Source organism: Anguilla anguilla, chromosome 17, assembly GCF_013347855.1.
Source record: "Anguilla anguilla isolate fAngAng1 chromosome 17, fAngAng1.pri, whole genome shotgun sequence".
Classification (NCBI taxonomy): Eukaryota; Metazoa; Chordata; class Actinopteri; order Anguilliformes; family Anguillidae; genus Anguilla; species Anguilla anguilla.
In genome coordinates, this window is record NC_049217.1 from 1,692,241 (window position 1) to 1,711,168 (window position 18,928).

The window sequence follows — 18,928 nt, forward strand, 5'->3', positions numbered from 1 at the left end:
CAGTTCATCGTAGAGGTTGATGCCTCCAACATTGGGGTGGGAGCCGTTCTCTCTCAGCGTTCCTCCAGGGACAATAAGATCCATCCCTGTGCCTACTTCTCTCACCGCCTGACACCCACAGAACAGAACTATGACATTGGGAACCGTGAGCTGTTGGCGGTGAGGATGGCTTTGGGAGAATGGCGCCATTGGCTTGAGGGCTCTCAAACACCTTTCCTGGTGTGGACTGATCATAAGAACCTGGAGTACCTTCACACAGCCAAACGCCTCAACTCTCGCCAGGCTCGATGGGCACTATTCTTCTCCAGATTTGACTTTACCCTTGCTTACCGCCCCGGGTCAAAGAATACCAAGCCTGACGCCCTCTCCCGCCGGTTTGAACCACCCACCAAAGATCCTTCACCTGACACCATCCTCCCGCGGAGCTGTTTCATCAATGCCATTCACTTGGACATCGAGGAGATGGTTCGTAAGGCCCAGGAGGATGAGGCTGGTCCAAGTAATTGCCCAGCGGATCGTCTCTACGTTCCTGCCCAAGTCCGCTCTCAAGTTCTCCTTTGGGGCCACGCTTCGCAACTCTCATGCCACCCGGGGGCCACCAGAACCAGGACATTTATTCAGAGACGTTTTTGGTGGCCCTCCATGAAACAAGAGATCTTGGACTTTGTGGCTGCCTGCTTGGTCTGTGCCCAGAACAAACCCTCTCACCACCCACCCTCAGGTCTGTTACAGCCCCTCCCCATCCCACACCGCCCCTGGTCTCACATAGCATTAGATTTCATCACAGGCTTACCCCCATCCAACACTTTCACCACTATCCTCACCATAGTTGATAGGTTCTCTAAAGCTGTTCACTTCGTTCCCCTCACCAAGCTTCCCTCTGCCAAAGAAACTGCCAACTTACTCATTCATCACGTTATTAGATTACACGGCATCCCCACTAATATAGTTTCCGATAGAGGCCCCCAGTTCACTGCACGTTTCTGGAAAGCTTTCTGCTCACTGTTGGGTTCCTCCATTAGCCTATCCTCAGGGTTTCACCCCCAGACCAATGGCCAGACCGAGCGGGCCAATCAAGTGATCAAAACTGTCCTTAGATGCCTCTGCTCCAAGAACCCCACCTCATGGTCTTATCAACTACCCTGGGCAGAGTATGCCATTAACTCACACACCTCCGCTTCCAAACTTTCTCCGTTCGAGTGCTGCCTAGGGTACCAGCCGCCTCTATTCCCTAGTCAGGAGGAGGAGGTGGGGGTCCCCTCAGCTGAAGCCTTCATCCGGCGCTGCAGGAGAACATGGAAGACCGCTCGCCTCAACTTGCTTCGCGCCAGCGCCAGGATGAAGGTGACGGCCGATCGCCGCCGCTCTAAAGCCCCCTCCTACAGAGTTGGACAGCGTGTTTGGCTCACCACCAGAGACATTCCCCTACGTGTTGAGTCCCAGAAGTTAGCTCCTCGTTTATTGGCCCCTTCCCTATTGTTAAAATCCTCAGCCCCACTGCTGTTATATTAAAGTTACCCTCCACCATGCGCAGAATTCACCCCACTTTTCATGTTTCCCGCTTAAAACCCGTTGTTACCCATCCCCTCTGCCCTGCCCCTGAGCCCCCCCCTCCCCCCCGACTCATTGATGGTGGTGATGCCTACACCGTGAACAAACTGTTGGATGTTCGTCGTCGGGGTCGCGGCCTTCAGTACCTGGTGGACTGGGAAGGCTACGGCCCCGAGGAAAGAAGCTGGATCCCCTCTCGCTTCATTTTGGATAAGCAGATGGTTAAGGACTTTCATGTCAAACACCCTGTACCACCGGTGAAAACGCCAAGAGGCGTTTCCTAGGGGGGGGGGTACTGTTGTAGTCTGTATTTCCCGGTCACTTGTCTCCCCAGTACTGTCTCTGTGTCTGTGTTCCCTGAGCTGCTTCACTCCCCTGTACTTGTGTGATTTCACTATTCGGGTGGTTCCGGGTTTTCGTGGTTTCCCCCCTTCTTTCCAGTCTCGCTTTACTTTCTTCCTGCTGATTTCTAGTTTTACTAATTTCTACTAATCCCTACTAACTTATAGATTGTAAAGTACTAACCTCGCTAATATACTAACATGTGAATATTACTAATGGACTAACACACACTAGTTTTGGGTTTTTGATAGTTTAGATCACTATACTAATACATTAACCAGTCTCCCCTTTTCCATGCTGCGCTGTAGCTCCGCCCCTTTTCTTTCTAGCCTGCTCTAACGCTGAGTTCTGCAATTGCCTGCACCTGTCTCTTGCTCTAACTGCACCTCTCTCTCTCTGCACGTGTTTTACCTGCTAAACCCAGGCCGTCTGTTATCATTGTTGTCTATGTGATTCCAGTCCGCGTTTTGTCAGTCCCCTGTCATTTAATTAGTTATCCTAATGTTCTTCACCTGGATGTTGTTTGTTACTCCGCCCTCACTCACGTAACCCCTCCTTGATTGTTACCTTCCCCAGTGTATAAATGTCAGTCTTTTCCACCATGTCCCTGTCAGAACGTTGATCAAATTCATTGTGCCGATTATTTGTAAGCCTTTGTTTATTGAGATTCTTGCGACACCCCTTTGCCCGACTTCGAGTTTGCCTGCCCCTTTTGGTTTTGTTTGATCTGGTTCGACCTTCGCTTTTCTTTGACTTCTCTTTTGCCTGCCCCTTTGTACCTTCGCTATTTCTGATCTCCTGGTTTTTGACTTTTTGCCTGTCTTTTTACTTTTCTTTTGGAAACTCGATTCTGTACCGCACTCTCTCTGATCACCTGGCTTCGAACTTCGCACTGATTAAAGACAACGTTTTTTGGATTTCCCTGGTCTGCGTGTGGGTCCTTACACAGAACATCACAGGTACATACAAGTACATACAGTAAGGTGGGTACATACAGGTACATACAGTAAGGTGGGTACATACATGTACATACAGTAAGGTGGGTACATACATGTACATACAGTAAGGTGGGTACATACATGTACATACAGTAAGGTGGGTACATACATGTACATACAGTAAGGTGGGTACATACATGTACATACAGTAAGGTGGGTACAGCTAGATCTCCCAGTGACACACCACGACAGCTAAATCCTCATTCTCCAGTGACAGGACCTCCCCACAATAAGAGAAGGCATGCAGAGATTCGGGGAATGATGGTGGCTATGGGGACCTGGTGAAGAGGGGAACTGAGAGATCAGAAAGATAGAATTTAACCCAACTGAAGAGCGCACCAAGCTGATGTTGCTCAGGTCGCCTACTGGAAGCACTCTTGAAAGATGCAAAGGCTGCGTTTTCTGAAGAATTTTGAACATTTGAATTTTTTGTATTGCATTATTTGAGTTATCCTGTGGGACTTTGGGTTTTGTTTATAAGTTATCTTATGCATTTTTTATTTACTGATACAGATGAGTCAGCAAAAGTAACATAGACTTTCCATTTTCCTCTGGTTTGTCATGTCTTTTTGGCTTGGGAAAATGCTGTAACATTATTTGTCCAACAGATGGCAAGATAGAGGCTCATTCCAAGAATAAAATTCCATATTCTGTAATCTTGATCTTGTGGTGTCTGGATCATACATTTCAGACTGATAAATGTCTGGAAAAACTGACTCAGTGGGATCAGTCTGATCATTGGGTTGTAAGAAAGGGATCTGCGCTAACTGAAAAAACTAATGGTGGGAGAATGAGGTCTAATAACAGAAATGCATAGAGTAATAATTACCTGTAAATCACTGACATTCTTGCACTATTCGGGAGGTTTTCCTCTTCACAACAAAACACAATGACTGGCTCAAATTAGTCAGCCACTGGTAAAATATGGTAGCCCTATTTTTGGTGTCCTGATAGACGAGTGGTCTCCAACCCTGGTCCTGGAGAGCAACAGGGTCTGCTGGTTTTCATAGTGACTCTGCACTTCATGAATCAATTAGAGCAGTTGATTACACACCTGGCGCACTTGTTTTCCATGTTTGCTCTGTACAACCGGAGGTTAACTCGGGTGCCTATGGCTTTAAAATCTGCTGTTATTCCACTTTCTCAATACTTCGTTTTCAATGATTTGGAGCTCTCTTCCCCCTCCCTCTCCCTCTCCCCACCCCTCCCCTTCCTTCCCCTCCCGTCCAGCTGCCAGCGTTCGGCTACACCGCGAAGCTGTCAATCTCCGAGCAGCTGAGCGCCGCTAATGGTTTTTCCTCCCATCTCCAGGAACCTGCGCAGTACCCGTGTCGCGTGTTGCTCTGCTATTTAGTTTCTGCGCATAAGTTTTCATTCTATCTGTCTGCCGTAGCGAGAGGCAAAACGCCTTCCGTTTCTCAAAGATACGTACAAACGAAAAAGAGCAGCAGCACAAGAAATCTAAAGAACCTTCGCACGTCTGCGTTCGAGCGATCAGAACCCGTTACGATGTCTGGCGAAGACGCACCTGCTCAGCAGCAGAAAGCTGAGGATCAGAAGCAAGAAACAAAAACTAGCGAAGAGCCTAAAGCCGAGTCTAAACCGGAGTCCAAGCCGCCCGCCGATGCTCCAGCTGCATCGGCTGCGGCGGCAGCAGCAGAGAACCCTCCCCAGGAGGAGGTCTTCACCTACCGGTCCCTAGTGCTCTCCGGCCACGGGGGCTACGACAAAGTAAAGCTGCAGGTGAAGAAGGGCAAGCCGACTCCGAAGAATGGAGAGGTCCTGGTTCGAGTGATGGCATGCGGACTTAACTTTGCAGATCTGCTGGGTAGACAGGGCTTGTACGACCGGCTGCCGTCTCCGCCCGTCACGCCCGGAATGGAGTGCGCCGGGGTGATTGAGGCTGTAGGAGAAGAAGTAACAGACAGAAAAGTGAGTGCATCCTTTCATCATCATCTTTTTTAAATTGCTTGTTCATCTGTTGTATCTTCATTTAGCCTACATCTTCGGATGTTGTGTGTTCTGGTTTATCAATGTGAGCATGTGCGCTCTGCTTCACAGAAAATGGCATAGCCTATTATGACTGATGGTGGCAGTTTAAAAAAAATGTTTTTTTTTTTTAAATTAAAGATATTTTCCCCAGCCAATTGCCTTATTGCGGTTTTGGCTTTATGTCGCAGTCAAGTTAGTTAGCAAAATATCCACTCCGCATAGTACAGTACAATTACGAAATATTAATATAATAATCAACTCAGTGCTCAGTGTTCCTCTTTCCTCGCTTTATTTTTATTTCAAAACCGAGAGTTCAACTAGACTTGGAGAGGTTTGCCGACTTATAAATCTCATTGGTTAAACGAAGTCCCTGTCTGTGCCTGCCCGCCTACGCTCTGCGCACGTAAAATGTGTTTCTGTGCGGGTTTCATTGACGGGCTACCAAGTTGGGATTTTCTTGGCTGTGAAAATACCGAGTGTCCGTTTGTACACCTCCCTTCATTTCCCCCGCTATTTAAAATAGTAACTGAATCAAATAAGACCCAGTGCGAATCATTGTGGGTTACTAATTATATATTGATGGTGTAAAAGTGCAAATGCAGCGCACGGCGGCTGCCTGGCACCATTGTCTTTATTAAGAATCTCTTCGCAGAAAGCGTATAGGGCGAGGCGCGCAGCGACGGTTGAAAAATGTAATTTTCACATTTTTCTTTTTGTAAACAGCTTGCTATTGTGAAAGGGAAACGCCTATCGAAATTTTACAGCCACATAGCTAATGGTAATTTTAGGTTTCCTACTGCAACATCCACGTCATCCCCTTTCTCTGTAAATTAAGTATGGTTCCACTTAAGACGTGCTTGTGTCAGTTCATAAGTAAAGCACACTGTTAAAATAAGCATAAAATGGTGTATCTATATTTAACATGTGACCTACTCCCCCACGCATAGCTTAAAAAGTGGTGGATGACTCATACATGTGTTCGCCACTTGGCATTTTCTGATACTTGGCGACGCCAACAGTTGAGCACACGCATGCGTACATGCTGGAGCATTCGGCGTCGGCATAAAACGAGTCAGACGCCCTTTCAGTTTACCGGTGTCGGGTCATTTTTTTTTTTTTACTTCATCTGTCAATTTTTGCTAAACGGCCAGCAGCGCCCGAGTGCCTGCCTTTTGGACCCGGTTACAGCCGCTGCAGAGTCTAAAATATGCTAAAATATTTAATTTGATTGAAAATGAATTTAAATCATTTGAGAAATGGTATGGGTTCCCTAACAACACAGTGAAGTACCAGACCTATTTTATATCGTTATTTTGTGGAAAGTGTTATCACACCAGTGTTCTTTCGTGACTTTTCATTTCACTAATAATCTAATTAAATATATCTTGCTTTTTATCAGCCCGTTCTTTGAATATGTGATGCCTTATCCTGTGATGCAGTGTGAAGTGTTCATTAGTTATTGCTTAGACCAGCGGTCACCCGTCCCGAACTTCGAATGGTATAAATGGCTTAAAGGCATGATATGCAGGGTTTTTTTAATTTGAAAATATTATAAAATAACTATACGAAGCATATCTATGATGCACTGGAAATCTCAGTTTTTGCATAGTTTTGCTGAATTTGTGCAGCACTACCTGTATTTGTTATTCTACAATGTGTTTGGGACATTTCTGGGCGTGGCGCTCTTTTCTGTGTGGGGAGGGGTGGGCGTGGCTACAGAGCCTGTGGTTTGGGGTCAGATTCCAACCAAGTATTTGTTGCTAGTTTGTAGTGGTGGGCGGACCGATTCTTTCCACAGTGTCGGTTCCTTCGAGTTAATACATGTAAATGTATCGAACCTTTCAAACCTCTTGAGTCGAGTTTTGATACTTTTTCTAAAAAATGGCGTCAGTTTCTCTGTGACACTCCGTTATTGTACATGCACGTTCAACAACTAGTGCTGCACGCCCCACCAAACTTCTCTTCAATGCATTACCATTCATTATGTATAAGTTTACATTAATAAAGATAAAATATTCATTTTAATACATTGATTCTGCATCCTACTTGTATGTAGGTAGGCTATGTAAGCTCAATATGATGTTACAGAAATGTGACAGACCAACGATTTGTCGTTCTTTTCAAGGGGCAAGTAGCAGATGTCCTAGTTAGAGAGAACGGTTCATTCGATCTCGTTCAGTGAGTGCAGGCTGTCTGTCTCGAGTCAAGTTTGATTCAACTCGCTCATTCATTGACGTCCTATAGTTCGAGAGAACGGTTCATTCGATCTCGCTCATTCATTGGTTGTTCCGCTTGCTATGCTTTGAGCGCTGCACAACCATAGCAGGCAGCAGTTTTGAGTGGAGAAATGCAGGGAGAGGCCGATTCATGAGCACTTGGACGTTCGAGTTCGAGGCTGACCCGGTACGTACCAGACACTGAAAAGAGTCGTTCACAAAGATTTGTTCGTTCATTTTCGCCCATCACTGCTAGTTTGCTGCAATGGCAGATACTAAGAAGCCTAGATACAGCGAAGCAAAAAGGCAAGCCAACAGGGTTTGTTCAAAAACTAGAGTGAACCTTGGAATTACTTTTCGTTGTGGCGTCTGCTGAAGTTCGCTGAGGGGAGGAAAAGCAACGCAGAGTTAGCCTGTTTCCGTTTGGACCAGTAAGTCACGTTACTTTTAGCTAGTTACCTTATGCAGCTAGATGCCTGAGAATGGGTAGGTTTTGTATCGAATTCTGTTCTGCTATCAGGATGTCTTCCCCCCCCCTATGGGAACTGATGTTACAGTTTATAGTTGCAATTTAACTAGCTTGGTAGATCACCTGTATTTATTTCAATCAGGGGAAGTTAATTTGGTACAGCATGCATGCTCTCTAGCTAATGTTATGTGCAGCCAACTTCACTAACAAAGCTAGCAAAGTTGCTAACAACTTTGAAAAGGCTACAGATAACTTCATGAAAAAGTCATTCATTTTACAAGTATATTAGCTACCTATAGCCGCGTTTCCACCAAAATTACCTGGAACTTTCAGTCCCAGGAACTACTTTACCAGGAACTAAAAGGTTCCTTCAGCCAATGGTTGTCTGCGTTTCCACCGGGGTCTAAAGTACCGCGAAGATTAGGCAAATTAGCCCACTGACGTTGTCGTCGGTCCATCTGTCATATGATTTCTTCTGTAACCCCATACTACCACCGGAGTAGCCTACATTATTTTCTAATAACCGGGACAGCCCGGGGGGGTTTATTCCACTTATATACAACGGGTTACCAACAATGACTATATATGGTTACTTTTGTATTTATTGATTTTCATATATCCTCTCAAACACATTCATTAACAGCAGAAAACATGCACACGTTGTAAACAATTTGCTGTTTTATTACTTTCTCGTCGTCAATTCCATATAGGCTAATCGCAAAATGACAAGAATAGAACGAAAACTCGGACTTGCGTGAAAATGTAAATTAGTAGTGGTACAGCCACCGTTTGCTTTCCTTCGAAGTTACTGCTAGCCGAGCAGCGAAGTGTGCCCTCCAGATGCGAACCATGCACCATAAATGAGTCCATAGTCTTCCTGGTCTTTTCGTGGAATTGAAAAATGGCAGTAAAATTGAGTAAAATTACGGCAGTCTGAAAAAGCTAAAGGGAAGATTACTAGAATTAACCTGTTATTTTACCCGGATAAAAAGTACGGAAGGTGATTTCCAGTTTGCTTGTACTGTATCACCAATGTTAATTATGCAGAACTACCGCATACCTCACATAACTGTATCAAACGTTTTGAGTCAATTACAACGGGCTAACAAAGAAAATCCGGAAGAAAATATTCAGAAACCGAATTAATCCGTTTGAATGTTTTGGTAGCCTACGTAATATGCTGTCCCAGCACGAATGCTTAGCATTTTATAAAACGAATACTAAAGCAAGAAAAGAACAGAAGAGCACACGTTATAATTCCAAGACGTTGACAGGCTATAACCAAAAGTAGGCTACTGCGCCGCATAACATACAAGTTTGATTTGAAGTTATTATGAAAATAAATTGGTTTGCCGCTGCATATTTTCAAACATGGCGGGTAATGGCGGAAAATAAATACAACACAAATGCTACGAGTACTCGACCAATCAGAAATGTTCAGCGCTGCAAGCTCCACCCAAAAGGTTCCTGTACTTTCGGAAAGTACTACCCCCCGAGCAGGAACGTTTTGGGGGGTAAAACAAAGCCCCCAGAACTAAATTTAGACCCTAGTTCCTGCAGTGGAAACGCACTGAGTTCCTCAAAAGGTTCCTAGTTCCGGGGTATAGTTCCTGCGGTGGAAACGCGGCTTATGATAGACCTGTGGCCTGCTAATGTTATTTATTCCACACGATTCGGTGTTTACATCCAAATTCTAACTAGATGTCCAGGGGGGTATTTCAGGAAGCAGGATTACTGAGTTAGCTGGATAACTGGACGGGTTCCGAGTTTTACTCAGTGCAGTTATCCAGCTATGTCAGTAATCCTGCTTCATGAAACAGGGCCTGGAGTAGCTAAATACCAAACGAGGAGAAACACAAAATGGCTGCATCGGCACTATGGAGTAACTGCTGTACGATGTTCCCACACACTAAGGGGTGCACTCAGTATAGGGATCATTATAACACTGCCTAATTACTGTTACCATCAACATGGAATCATTCATGGTGCTAAAAGAGCTATGTTCAATACCTGTTACCGCTTCACCTGTGGGTGGAGTTTACAAACAGAGTCTACAAGGGCCGTAAAATCCAGTATAGCTTTAACTTGTCAAATATAAAAAACGAACATGGCAAACATGGAGTAGGAGTTGCCCCCTCTTGACTGCTCACATTAAGTTCACATCACTAGTCAGGCCTGCACACCTGTGTGTGCTGTATGCACGATGCATATTCTGCCCCTGTACTAATCAGATGGGGGTGAAAGGCGCATTTGTGGAATAGGGTAGCCATATAAACCACTAGGACTGTCAAGGGCAGATTTATTGGGTGTAGGGGGGTTACAACTCCCCCCTATTACGAAACAAACCAAATAACTCCAACCCCCCCCCCATAATATAGCACAATGAAAAAAACAAACAATAATTTCATATAATAATGATGGGGATTTTATGTTGTCATTGGGATCAACTGATCTGTAGTCTGAAGTATTTAGCCTTTAGATTTCATTAGAAATGATCATTTCACAGCTGTTCTTTTAGAACATTTCTTCTGGGGGGCATCCCACAGATCCCCCAAAAGGGTTTTGGTTCTCGGGATCTCTGCATTTTAACCCCCCCAATGTTCAAACTAAAGTTACACCCTTGATAACTGAAGACAGTATCAGTATTCTCTGTTGTCTATTATTATATTGCTGTTATGCATCTCATACATCCTCCAGTATTATTTTTTGTTCTCTTCTATTTTTGTGAAGGCATAATGTGACCAAACATCACCAGAACCTGTGATATATAGTAGAATGGTGGCAAGAGCAAATTGGCCTGATTATGTGAATGGTAGAGATAAACACACACACACACACACACACCCACACACATACACACTGACACACACACACACACACACACACACACATACACATACACACATGCACTCGCACACTGACACACACAGGCACAAACCCAAGCACAGACACAGACACGCACACAAACACACAGAATAATGGTAGGATAAAATGTAGGCTGTGACACTTTGTGTCACCAGAGTTGTGTTGCTGTGCTACAAATGCACTGACTGTGGAACCATTAGTGAGCAGAAGCATTCTTATTGGCTGCTGAATCTCTACTGGAAAGCCTGTTAGCACTGCACCGACATCACCCTAAATGAACTCTTGACCAAGTGCAAGGAGGAAATGGGGGAGGGGGAGGGGGAGGGGAGGCAGAGAGAGAAATGGAAATTTCCAAATGCTGTGCTCGGGGGGGGCGCACTGTGCCTAACTTTAACATCAGCACTTTGTTTAGGCCCTGGGTCCAAGAGTGCACTATGTTCTCTTTTAGCTTCTTTTAGGATCTGGACTGGCCCATATGTTCTCAATTATATTCCTCTGTCCCACATTGTCAGTCTGGTATTTCCGTTCCCCCGCACTCCCCCCCTTTCTGGAGGGGGAGCACATTCTGTGTGTGTGTGTGTATTCTGACAGCTGGCCATAAAGCGGGCGAGAAAGACGTGGTTCAGATGGTTCTGTGCCAACTTCCCGTTCCTGCTGGGCACACTCACAGTACCCATCGTAATACCAGTACCACTGGGCACACTCACAGTACCCATCGTAATACCAGTACCACTGGGCACACTCACAGTACCCATCGTAATACCAGTACCACTGGGCACACTCGCAGTACCCATCGTAATACCAGTACCGCTGGGCACACTCGCAGTACCCATCGTAATACCAGTACCGCTGGGCACACTCGCAGTACCCATCGTAATACCAGTACCACTGGGCACACTCGCATTACCAGCGCACGTCTCCAGTGCACGTATTAGCAGTGCACGTGTTACCAGTGCACGACTCCAGTGGACTGTCTAGCTGTGGTATTCAGGCCCTGTAGCTGTGTTAGACAGCCCAGTAGCTGTGTTAGACAGCCCTGTAGCTGTGGTATTCAGGCCCTGTAGCTATGTTATACAGCCCTGTAGCTGTGGTATTCAGGCCCTGTAGCTGTGTTAGACAGCCCTGTAGCTGTGGTATTCTGGCCCTGTAGCTGTGTTAGACAGCCCAGTAGCTGTGGTATTCAGGCCCTTTAGCTTTGTTAGACAGCCCTGTAGCTTTGTTAGACAGCCCTGTAGCTGTGTTATACAGCCCTGTAGCTTTGTTAGACAGCCCCGTAGCTGTGTTAGCTGGGCCCTGTAGCTGTGTTAGCTGGGCCCTGTAGCTGTGATATTCAGGCCTTGTAGCTGTGTCAGACAGCCCTGTAGCTGTGATATTCAGGCCCTGTAGCTGTGTTAGACACCCCTGTAGCTGTGGTATTCAGGCCCTGTAGCTGTGATATTCAGGCCCTGTAGCTGTGTCAGACAGCCCTGTAGCTGTGATATTCAGGCCCTTTAGCTTTGTTAGACAGCCCCGTAGCTGTGTTAGCTGGGCCCTGTAGCTGTGTTAGCTGGGCCCTGTAGCTGTGATATTCAGGCCTTGTAGCTGTGTCAGACAGCCCTGTAGCTGTGATATTCAGGCCCTGTAGCTGTGTTAGACACCCCTGTAGCTGTGGTATTCAGGCCCTGTAGCTGTGATATTCAGGCCCTGTAGCTGTGTCAGACAGCCCTGTAGCTGTGATATTCAGGCCCTGTAGCTTTGTTAGACAGCCCTGTAGCTGTGATATTCAGGCCCTTTAGCTTTGTTAGACAGCCCTGTAGCTGTGTCAGACAGCCCTGTAGCTGTGATATTCAGGCCCTTTAGCTTTGTTAGACAGCCCTGTAGCTGTGTTATACAGCCCTGTAGCTGTGTTAGCTGGGCCCTGTAGCTGTGATATTCAGGCCTTGTAGCTGTGTCAGACAGCCCTGTAGCTGTGATATTCAGGCCCTGTAGCTGTGTTAGACAGCCCTGTAGCTGTGGTATTCAGGCCCTGTAGCTGTGTTAATAAACCCTGTAGCTGTGTTAGACGGGTGTCAGTGATTTTAGCCTGTGCAACGTCAGCACATATTTCTTCCAATGCTGACAAACGTGATCCATGAGTCATCTAGTTAGACTCATGCCCTGCAGAACTCCTGCCTGTCGATTATTGAGTTGTTATGTATCCACGATCGAACACTGAGTGCCCTGACTGTGTGTAGACAAAATGAGGAGAGATTCTGGATTTAAAGCTGCCTTTGTGGGCTCAGTTCAGACCTGAGAACCGCTAATTACAGATGGCTTGTTTTCAGATGGAACGCAGCTCAACACACGCAATGCATGCTGAACACAGCTACCCCTCCCCCTGCTAAAGTAATGACATAACCAAAAGCTCAAATAAAATCCACAACAACAAAAAACCAAGACCTTACAAATGAAACCCCAGCTGTCCATCATCACTAACTTGGCAAGCCCCCCGCAACACATGTGTCTGAAAGAGAGACGGGGAGCGAGAGGGAGAGAGATGATGAAAGAGGGAGAGGTGGACAGAGAGAAGGGGAAATGGAAACTGAGAGAGGGAGGGCATAGACATGGAAAGTGACCTGTGCAAATGAAGTGGTTAGACATTTTTCCACCCATTAAAAAAAGTTTAGCTTTCTGTTGTTCACTAGCAAGAGAAAGTTTGTCTTGTGTTTCTGGTGGGGAGGTGATTGGTAGGGTTTCCTGTGAGTGGACGGCCTGTTATCTCTGCAAGGAGGAAGAGGAGAAAGTCAGAGCTTAAAACAGAACAGGAAAAGGCTTCAGATTATGGAGGTTGCGCCGTTTCCTGTGTCCTCAACGGTCTGCCCCTTCGTCAAGGCCTCTTTGATGCAATTTGCTCAGCACCAAGTATCTCAATTTAGATACACACACACACACACAACTGCAGAGAGTGAGAGTGTCCCTTAACACTGGATAGGTCAGAGCAACGCCATCAGGCTTTAGGGACTTTAAAATAAAAATTCCTGCAATTGTAAATGCTATATTTTCCTCATTTCACAGCTTTCCTAAATATTTGGGCGTAAAATAACTGTGTTTATTATTATTATTATTATTAATAATAATAATAATAATAATAATAATAATAATGATAACAATGATAATAATAATAATAATAACAATAATAATAATAATAATTTTTATTATTATAATCGCCTCAGTATAGAAATAATGGCATTTTGTAACCCCACCCCCACCAGACAATCGACAACAGGTGCTTTTACTCAGGTGCGAAAGTGTTGCTGTCAACTCCAGCACGCTGTTCAGCAATGAATGACCGGTGCTTTGATACGAGTTTCCCAATCAAGCGCTATCGAAACTAATTTACATTTATAATCTCACACAATTCCTTCACTGCAGTCGTGTAATGAAGTTGATAAAGCATTTAGGGTGGGGAGGAATGATTCTGGATGCTGTCGTTACAGAAATGATGGCTTCGAACTCCGCGGAGATAACGCCACCGACATGTTTTCAGCTTTTCATTGAAATGGTGACTTTGAATAAACTGAATGGAGCAGCTACATGACAACTGCGTGAAATGTAACCGATTTGTGTTCGTGCGGTCCCAACAAACCACCAAAGCTGCGCGTTCTCTGTGGAATTGATAAGAGGAGAGGGACAGTGCATAGGCTATGTAAAAGTTTACTCTAAGGAGAAGGAGGGGGAAATGTGCTGAATTTGTTTTAACCAAAGAAATTGCTTTTTAAAATATAGTGCTTTGTATTTCTTCAACTACTTTTTCCATTTTGTGTTTTGTTGTGCACATTTTGGCGCTTTTCTCAGTGTTCCTGTAATGTGCCTCTATACATTTTGCCTCAGCCAATATAACAAAACCGCCATAATTTAGAAATACAAATGTTGAAACTGATTCAGTTCTGTCCTTTATTTCAAGAAAATACTTTTGCAATATATGGTTTTGTAGTCTATATGAAATCACGTTGTTGCTGGTGCAGAAATCGGTGCTGTAATGTAGGATGCGCCGACAGCGCTGGACATCAGCATGGCAGTAGTAGGTAGTAAAAAAGGTTGTTGGCTAATGACGCACCCAACACTGGCTCATGTGGTTCTAAAAAACTTGCCCCACAATGAGTGTTTACTCCAAGCAACTTTTTAGCATAGCAGGGGATGTTGTGTCTCCCCATCGCTCTAGCAGGGTTTCTGCTGTTCTGACTGCAGTGGAAGATGGGCAGGGTTTCTGCTGTTCTGACTGCAGTGGAAGATGGGCAGGGTTTCTGCTCTTCTGACTGCAGTGGAAGATGGGCAGGGTTTCTGCTGTTCTGACTGCAGTGGAAGATGGGCAGGGTTTCTGCTGTTCTGACTGCAGTGGAAGATGGGCAGGGTTTCTGCTGTTCTGACTGCAGTGGAAGATGGGCAGGGTTTCTGCTGTTCTGACTGCAGTGGGAAGATGGGCAGAGTTTCTGCTGTTCTGACTGCAGTGGGAAGATGGGCAGGGTTTCTGCTGTTCTGACTGCAGTGGAAGATGGGCAGGGTTTCTGCTGTTCTGACTGCAGTGGGAAGATGGGCAGGGTTTCTGCTGTTCTGACTGCAGTGGAAGATGGGCAGGGTTTCTGCTGTTCTGACTGCAGTGGGAAGATGGGCAGAGTTTCTGCTGTTCTGACTGCAGTGGGAAGATGGGCAGGGTTTCTGCTGTTCTGACTGCAGTGGGAAGATGGGCAGGGTTTCTGCTGTTCTGACTACAGTGGAAGATGGGCAGGGTTTCTGCTGTTCTGACTGCAGTGGGAAGATGAGCAGGGTTTCTGCTGTTCTGACTGCAGTGGGGAGATGGGCAGGGATTCATTCCAGAAGCTCATTCCACCACCAGGAGCCCGAACTGACAAGAAACCTGGAGATGCAGGCTTGTGTAGAGAGCCGGGTACCCAGCGGTGTCAGAACAGAGCAGTTTGGTCGGTGTGTACGGTCCAATGATCTTTTGGACACATGACAGAGCTGTCGCTCTAGCTGGCCAATAGGCTAGCATCATCGTTTTTAATTTTATGTGAACTGTAAGTTAGATGCATAAGCATTGGCTCTGTACTCCAGCACATTGGATTTGAAATAAAATAATTAATTCAAGGTGCAGATTGCGCAGACTGTAAATTTAATTTCATGGTATTTACATCCATATCGGGGATCTGTGTCTGAATCACAGCGTTTTTAGACATAGCCCCCATAAGAAGATCAGTAAAAAAATTTTAGGACATTTTAAAAATATGCTTTTCTAACAGAAAAACAATACATTTAAAAATCTAGGTAATGGAAAAAATGCAGCTCTGGAGCCTCGTCCTGGGGGCTGTGGCTGCTGCAGCTCTGGAGCCTCGTCCTGGGGGCTCTGGCTCCTGCAGCTCTGGAGCCTCGTCCTGGGGGCTGTGGCTGCTGCAGCTCTGGAGCCTCGTCCTGGGGGCTCTGGCTCCTGCAGCTCTGGAGCCTCGTCCTGGGGGCTCTGGCTGCTGCAGCTCTGGAGCCTCGTCCTGGGGGCTCTGGCTCCTGCAGCTCTGGAGCCTCGTCCTGGGGGCTCTGGCTGCTGCAGCTCTGGAGCCTCGTCCTGGGGGCTCTGGCTGCTGCAGCTCTGGAGCCTCGTCCTGGGGTCTTGGTGAGTGTCATGGTCTCTGGAGATGTGACCCTCCTGGTTCCAAGAAAACAACAGCCTTTCCAGCCTGGAGATGATGAGCCCAGCCTCAAGGGGCAGTAGAGATCATTTAATTAATCAGTATTTCAATAGTGTGATTTACAGAAACCTCATACAATGCTTAACAATCGACCTGGTGACTACAGTCATTTTCATGCTGTGGATAGGTTAGGCTAAAGATATGTAATGCAGGGGACAGGTAGGATCAAAAGCTGATAAGGTACTGTAACTTGAGTCTTGATTTTAAAAAACCTGAAATTGTGGGTGAAGGAAAAGCCTACATATTGTGGTTATTGGGTCCTGTTTGGGAGATATGGAGAAATAAATATGACTCAGACAGTCTGGTCCAAATCCATCTGGTGCTTTACAGGTTACAAACAAGACATTTAAACAGCTTGCTATTTAATCAGGAGCCAGTGGAGAGAAGTGAGAGAGGGTACAGAGAGGGTACCGCTTGGAGTAACGATTAGACAGTGGTGTGCTCAGGTGTTCAAGGTCATATGTTTGGACCAAAGACATAAGGGCTGTACATTTGGGGCTTGTTTTTGGCTACTGGTTGGATCCTTATCACCAGGGCACGACCATGGGCAGGCCCCTGGATAACCGACTGTGTCCAGTTTGTTTAGACAGGCGATCACCTCAAAGTTTACTGCATACGGCCGTCGCGTAACCTTTCCCAGCGCGGGATTGGTCCTCTGGCGGCCCGTTATGTATCTGCTGCGTGACCTTTAATTAGATGCAGGATGGAAGTGTCCATGGCTGTGACCTACATGTTTAGCTGACAGATTTTAATTAAACAAAATGAATTGGGCGTCTGTTTGAATGGTCTGATCTGATGCTTGTTCATAACAAGCTGGCCTGTGTGTAGGCCACCATTAGACCTTCAGCTTTGTAGTGTTGCTACTGTACAGTGCAGCAGAACCTCTCCCAGAATGCACTGGGAATGGGGGCCATTCAGAGTATCCAGAAATGAAAGTAATGTTTAAAAAACAGTGTTTGAAATGGTTTGAATCCTTTATTGATTAGAACTCTTTTTTGTAGATATAAATCTTTGTTTAAATCATCTGATAATGAAACTAGAGGTGATCAGACTTTTATTATGACTTGAGTTATTTTTAAGACAGTGCCAGTTTCTTTTATCTTTGGACTGTGTTGCACATTATATTTTGTCCTGGCTTTCCTTCACATCAAACACTTTTGATTTTCCTATTTGGTGTTCTTTAGCTATAGTGCTCAGTGACCTTTTTCAGTGAAAAGTGGTTGTTTCACTTTAAGCCTTTTTGCATGGGTGCTAATTAAGAGCTTGATATGTATAAGGCCCTGCGGTGTATAAGGCGACCAGTCCAGGGTGTATTCCAGCCTTTTGTGCTGGGACAGGCTCGAGCACCTCCCCCCCACCCCCGACCTTGACCAAGAATAAGCGGGTTAGATAATGGATGGATATTTATAAGGCGTAATTGCATATCTTGCTGCCGATATGCTACACATGTTTGCTAGTTGCTGCTACTAATGGTTTCAAACGCTGTTGGGTTGAGCGGTCAGCTTGTACGTCTGAGGTGTGTGTAGGTTCGCTGTGTCCTGTTTTGAGTTGAACTGGGGTGCCCTGTGTCCTCTCTTACAGGTTGGCGACAGGGTGATGGTGCTAAACCGGTTCGGGATGTGGCAGGAGGTGGTGGTGGTGCTGGCCAACCACACCTTCCTCATGCCGGAGGGGATGAGCTTCCAGGATGGGGCCGCCCTGCCCGTCAACTACATCACCGCCTACATGATGCTGTTCGACTTCGGCAACCTGCGGCCCAACCAGAGCGTGCTGGTCCACATGGCAGCAGGTAGGGGGCGTGGCCAATTCAGCAGGCATTCTTACCCTGATAGAGCTTATACTGTTTACACTGTCCAATTATACACCTGCATTTATCTACAACTCTCTCAAATGTGAATTGTGAAGGCCTGCATACACTGCAGTCTGGAGTTAAACCTGCAGACACTGCAGGCTGGAGTTAAACCTGCAGACACTGCAGGCTGGAGTTAAACCTGCAGACACTGCAGTCTGGAGTTAAACCTGCAGACACTGCAGTCTGGAGTTAAACCTGCAGACACTGCAGGCTGGAGTTAAACCTGCAGACACTGCAGTCTGGAGTTAAACCTGCAGACACTGCAGGCTGGAGTTAAACCTGCATACACTGCAGTCTGGAGTTAAACCTGCAGACACTGCAGTCTGGAGTTAAACCTGCAGACCCTGCAGGCTGGAGTTAAACCTGCATACACTGCAGTCTGGAGTTAAACCTGCAGACACTGCAGTCTGGAGTTAAACCTGCATACCCTGCAGGCTGGAGTTAAACCTGCAGGTACCTCAGCCCTCGAGGAGTCATTTTGCTCCTGAATTTCCATGCATATCAGCTAAAGTAGAGAGGGAGGGTTTTATTGATCCTGGTATACTGCTGGGATAATTAAATATGCAGGTTTAGAGTCTGAGCTGCATCTTCAGAGTGTTCCTAGGCCATGACGGGGCTAAACAACCAGCTCAGGTGGAGATACTGTATGGTGAATCGCTTCATTAAGTGTCTCCTCCTTCCACTTGGGATCAATTCCATTTCAGTTCCTTCAGTTCATGAATTGTAAAATACCCGTTGTGATAATTTTTCAATTCATTTATTTTGTTAATGATTTGTACTGACTGAACTGAACGGAGTTGACCCCACTCTCTCATGCTGACTCCTCCCTCTGTCATGCTGACTCCTCCCTCTCTCATTCTGACTCCTCCCTCTCTCATTCTGACCCCTCCCTCTGTCATGCTGACTCCTCCCTCTGTGAGCAGACCCAGTATGGAGTGAATGTTCTA

At 46.0% G+C, this 18,928-nt stretch overlaps 1 protein-coding gene across 1 annotated transcript in view; it reads left to right on the forward strand.

Annotated features, from left to right (window-relative positions):
- The first annotated feature begins 4,124 nt into the window (after positions 1 to 4,124).
- The window catches only part of vat1 (vesicle amine transport 1), a 48,452-nt gene continuing 33,648 nt past the window's right edge, over positions 4,125 to 18,928 (forward strand). Inside the window, exons 1-2 of the mRNA XM_035398913.1 lie at positions 4,125 to 4,823; positions 17,711 to 17,918. Of these exons, the coding sequence (XP_035254804.1) occupies positions 4,401 to 4,823; positions 17,711 to 17,918 (631 nt within the window). The 5' untranslated portion in view covers positions 4,125 to 4,400. The remainder of the gene's footprint in view (positions 4,824 to 17,710; positions 17,919 to 18,928) is intronic.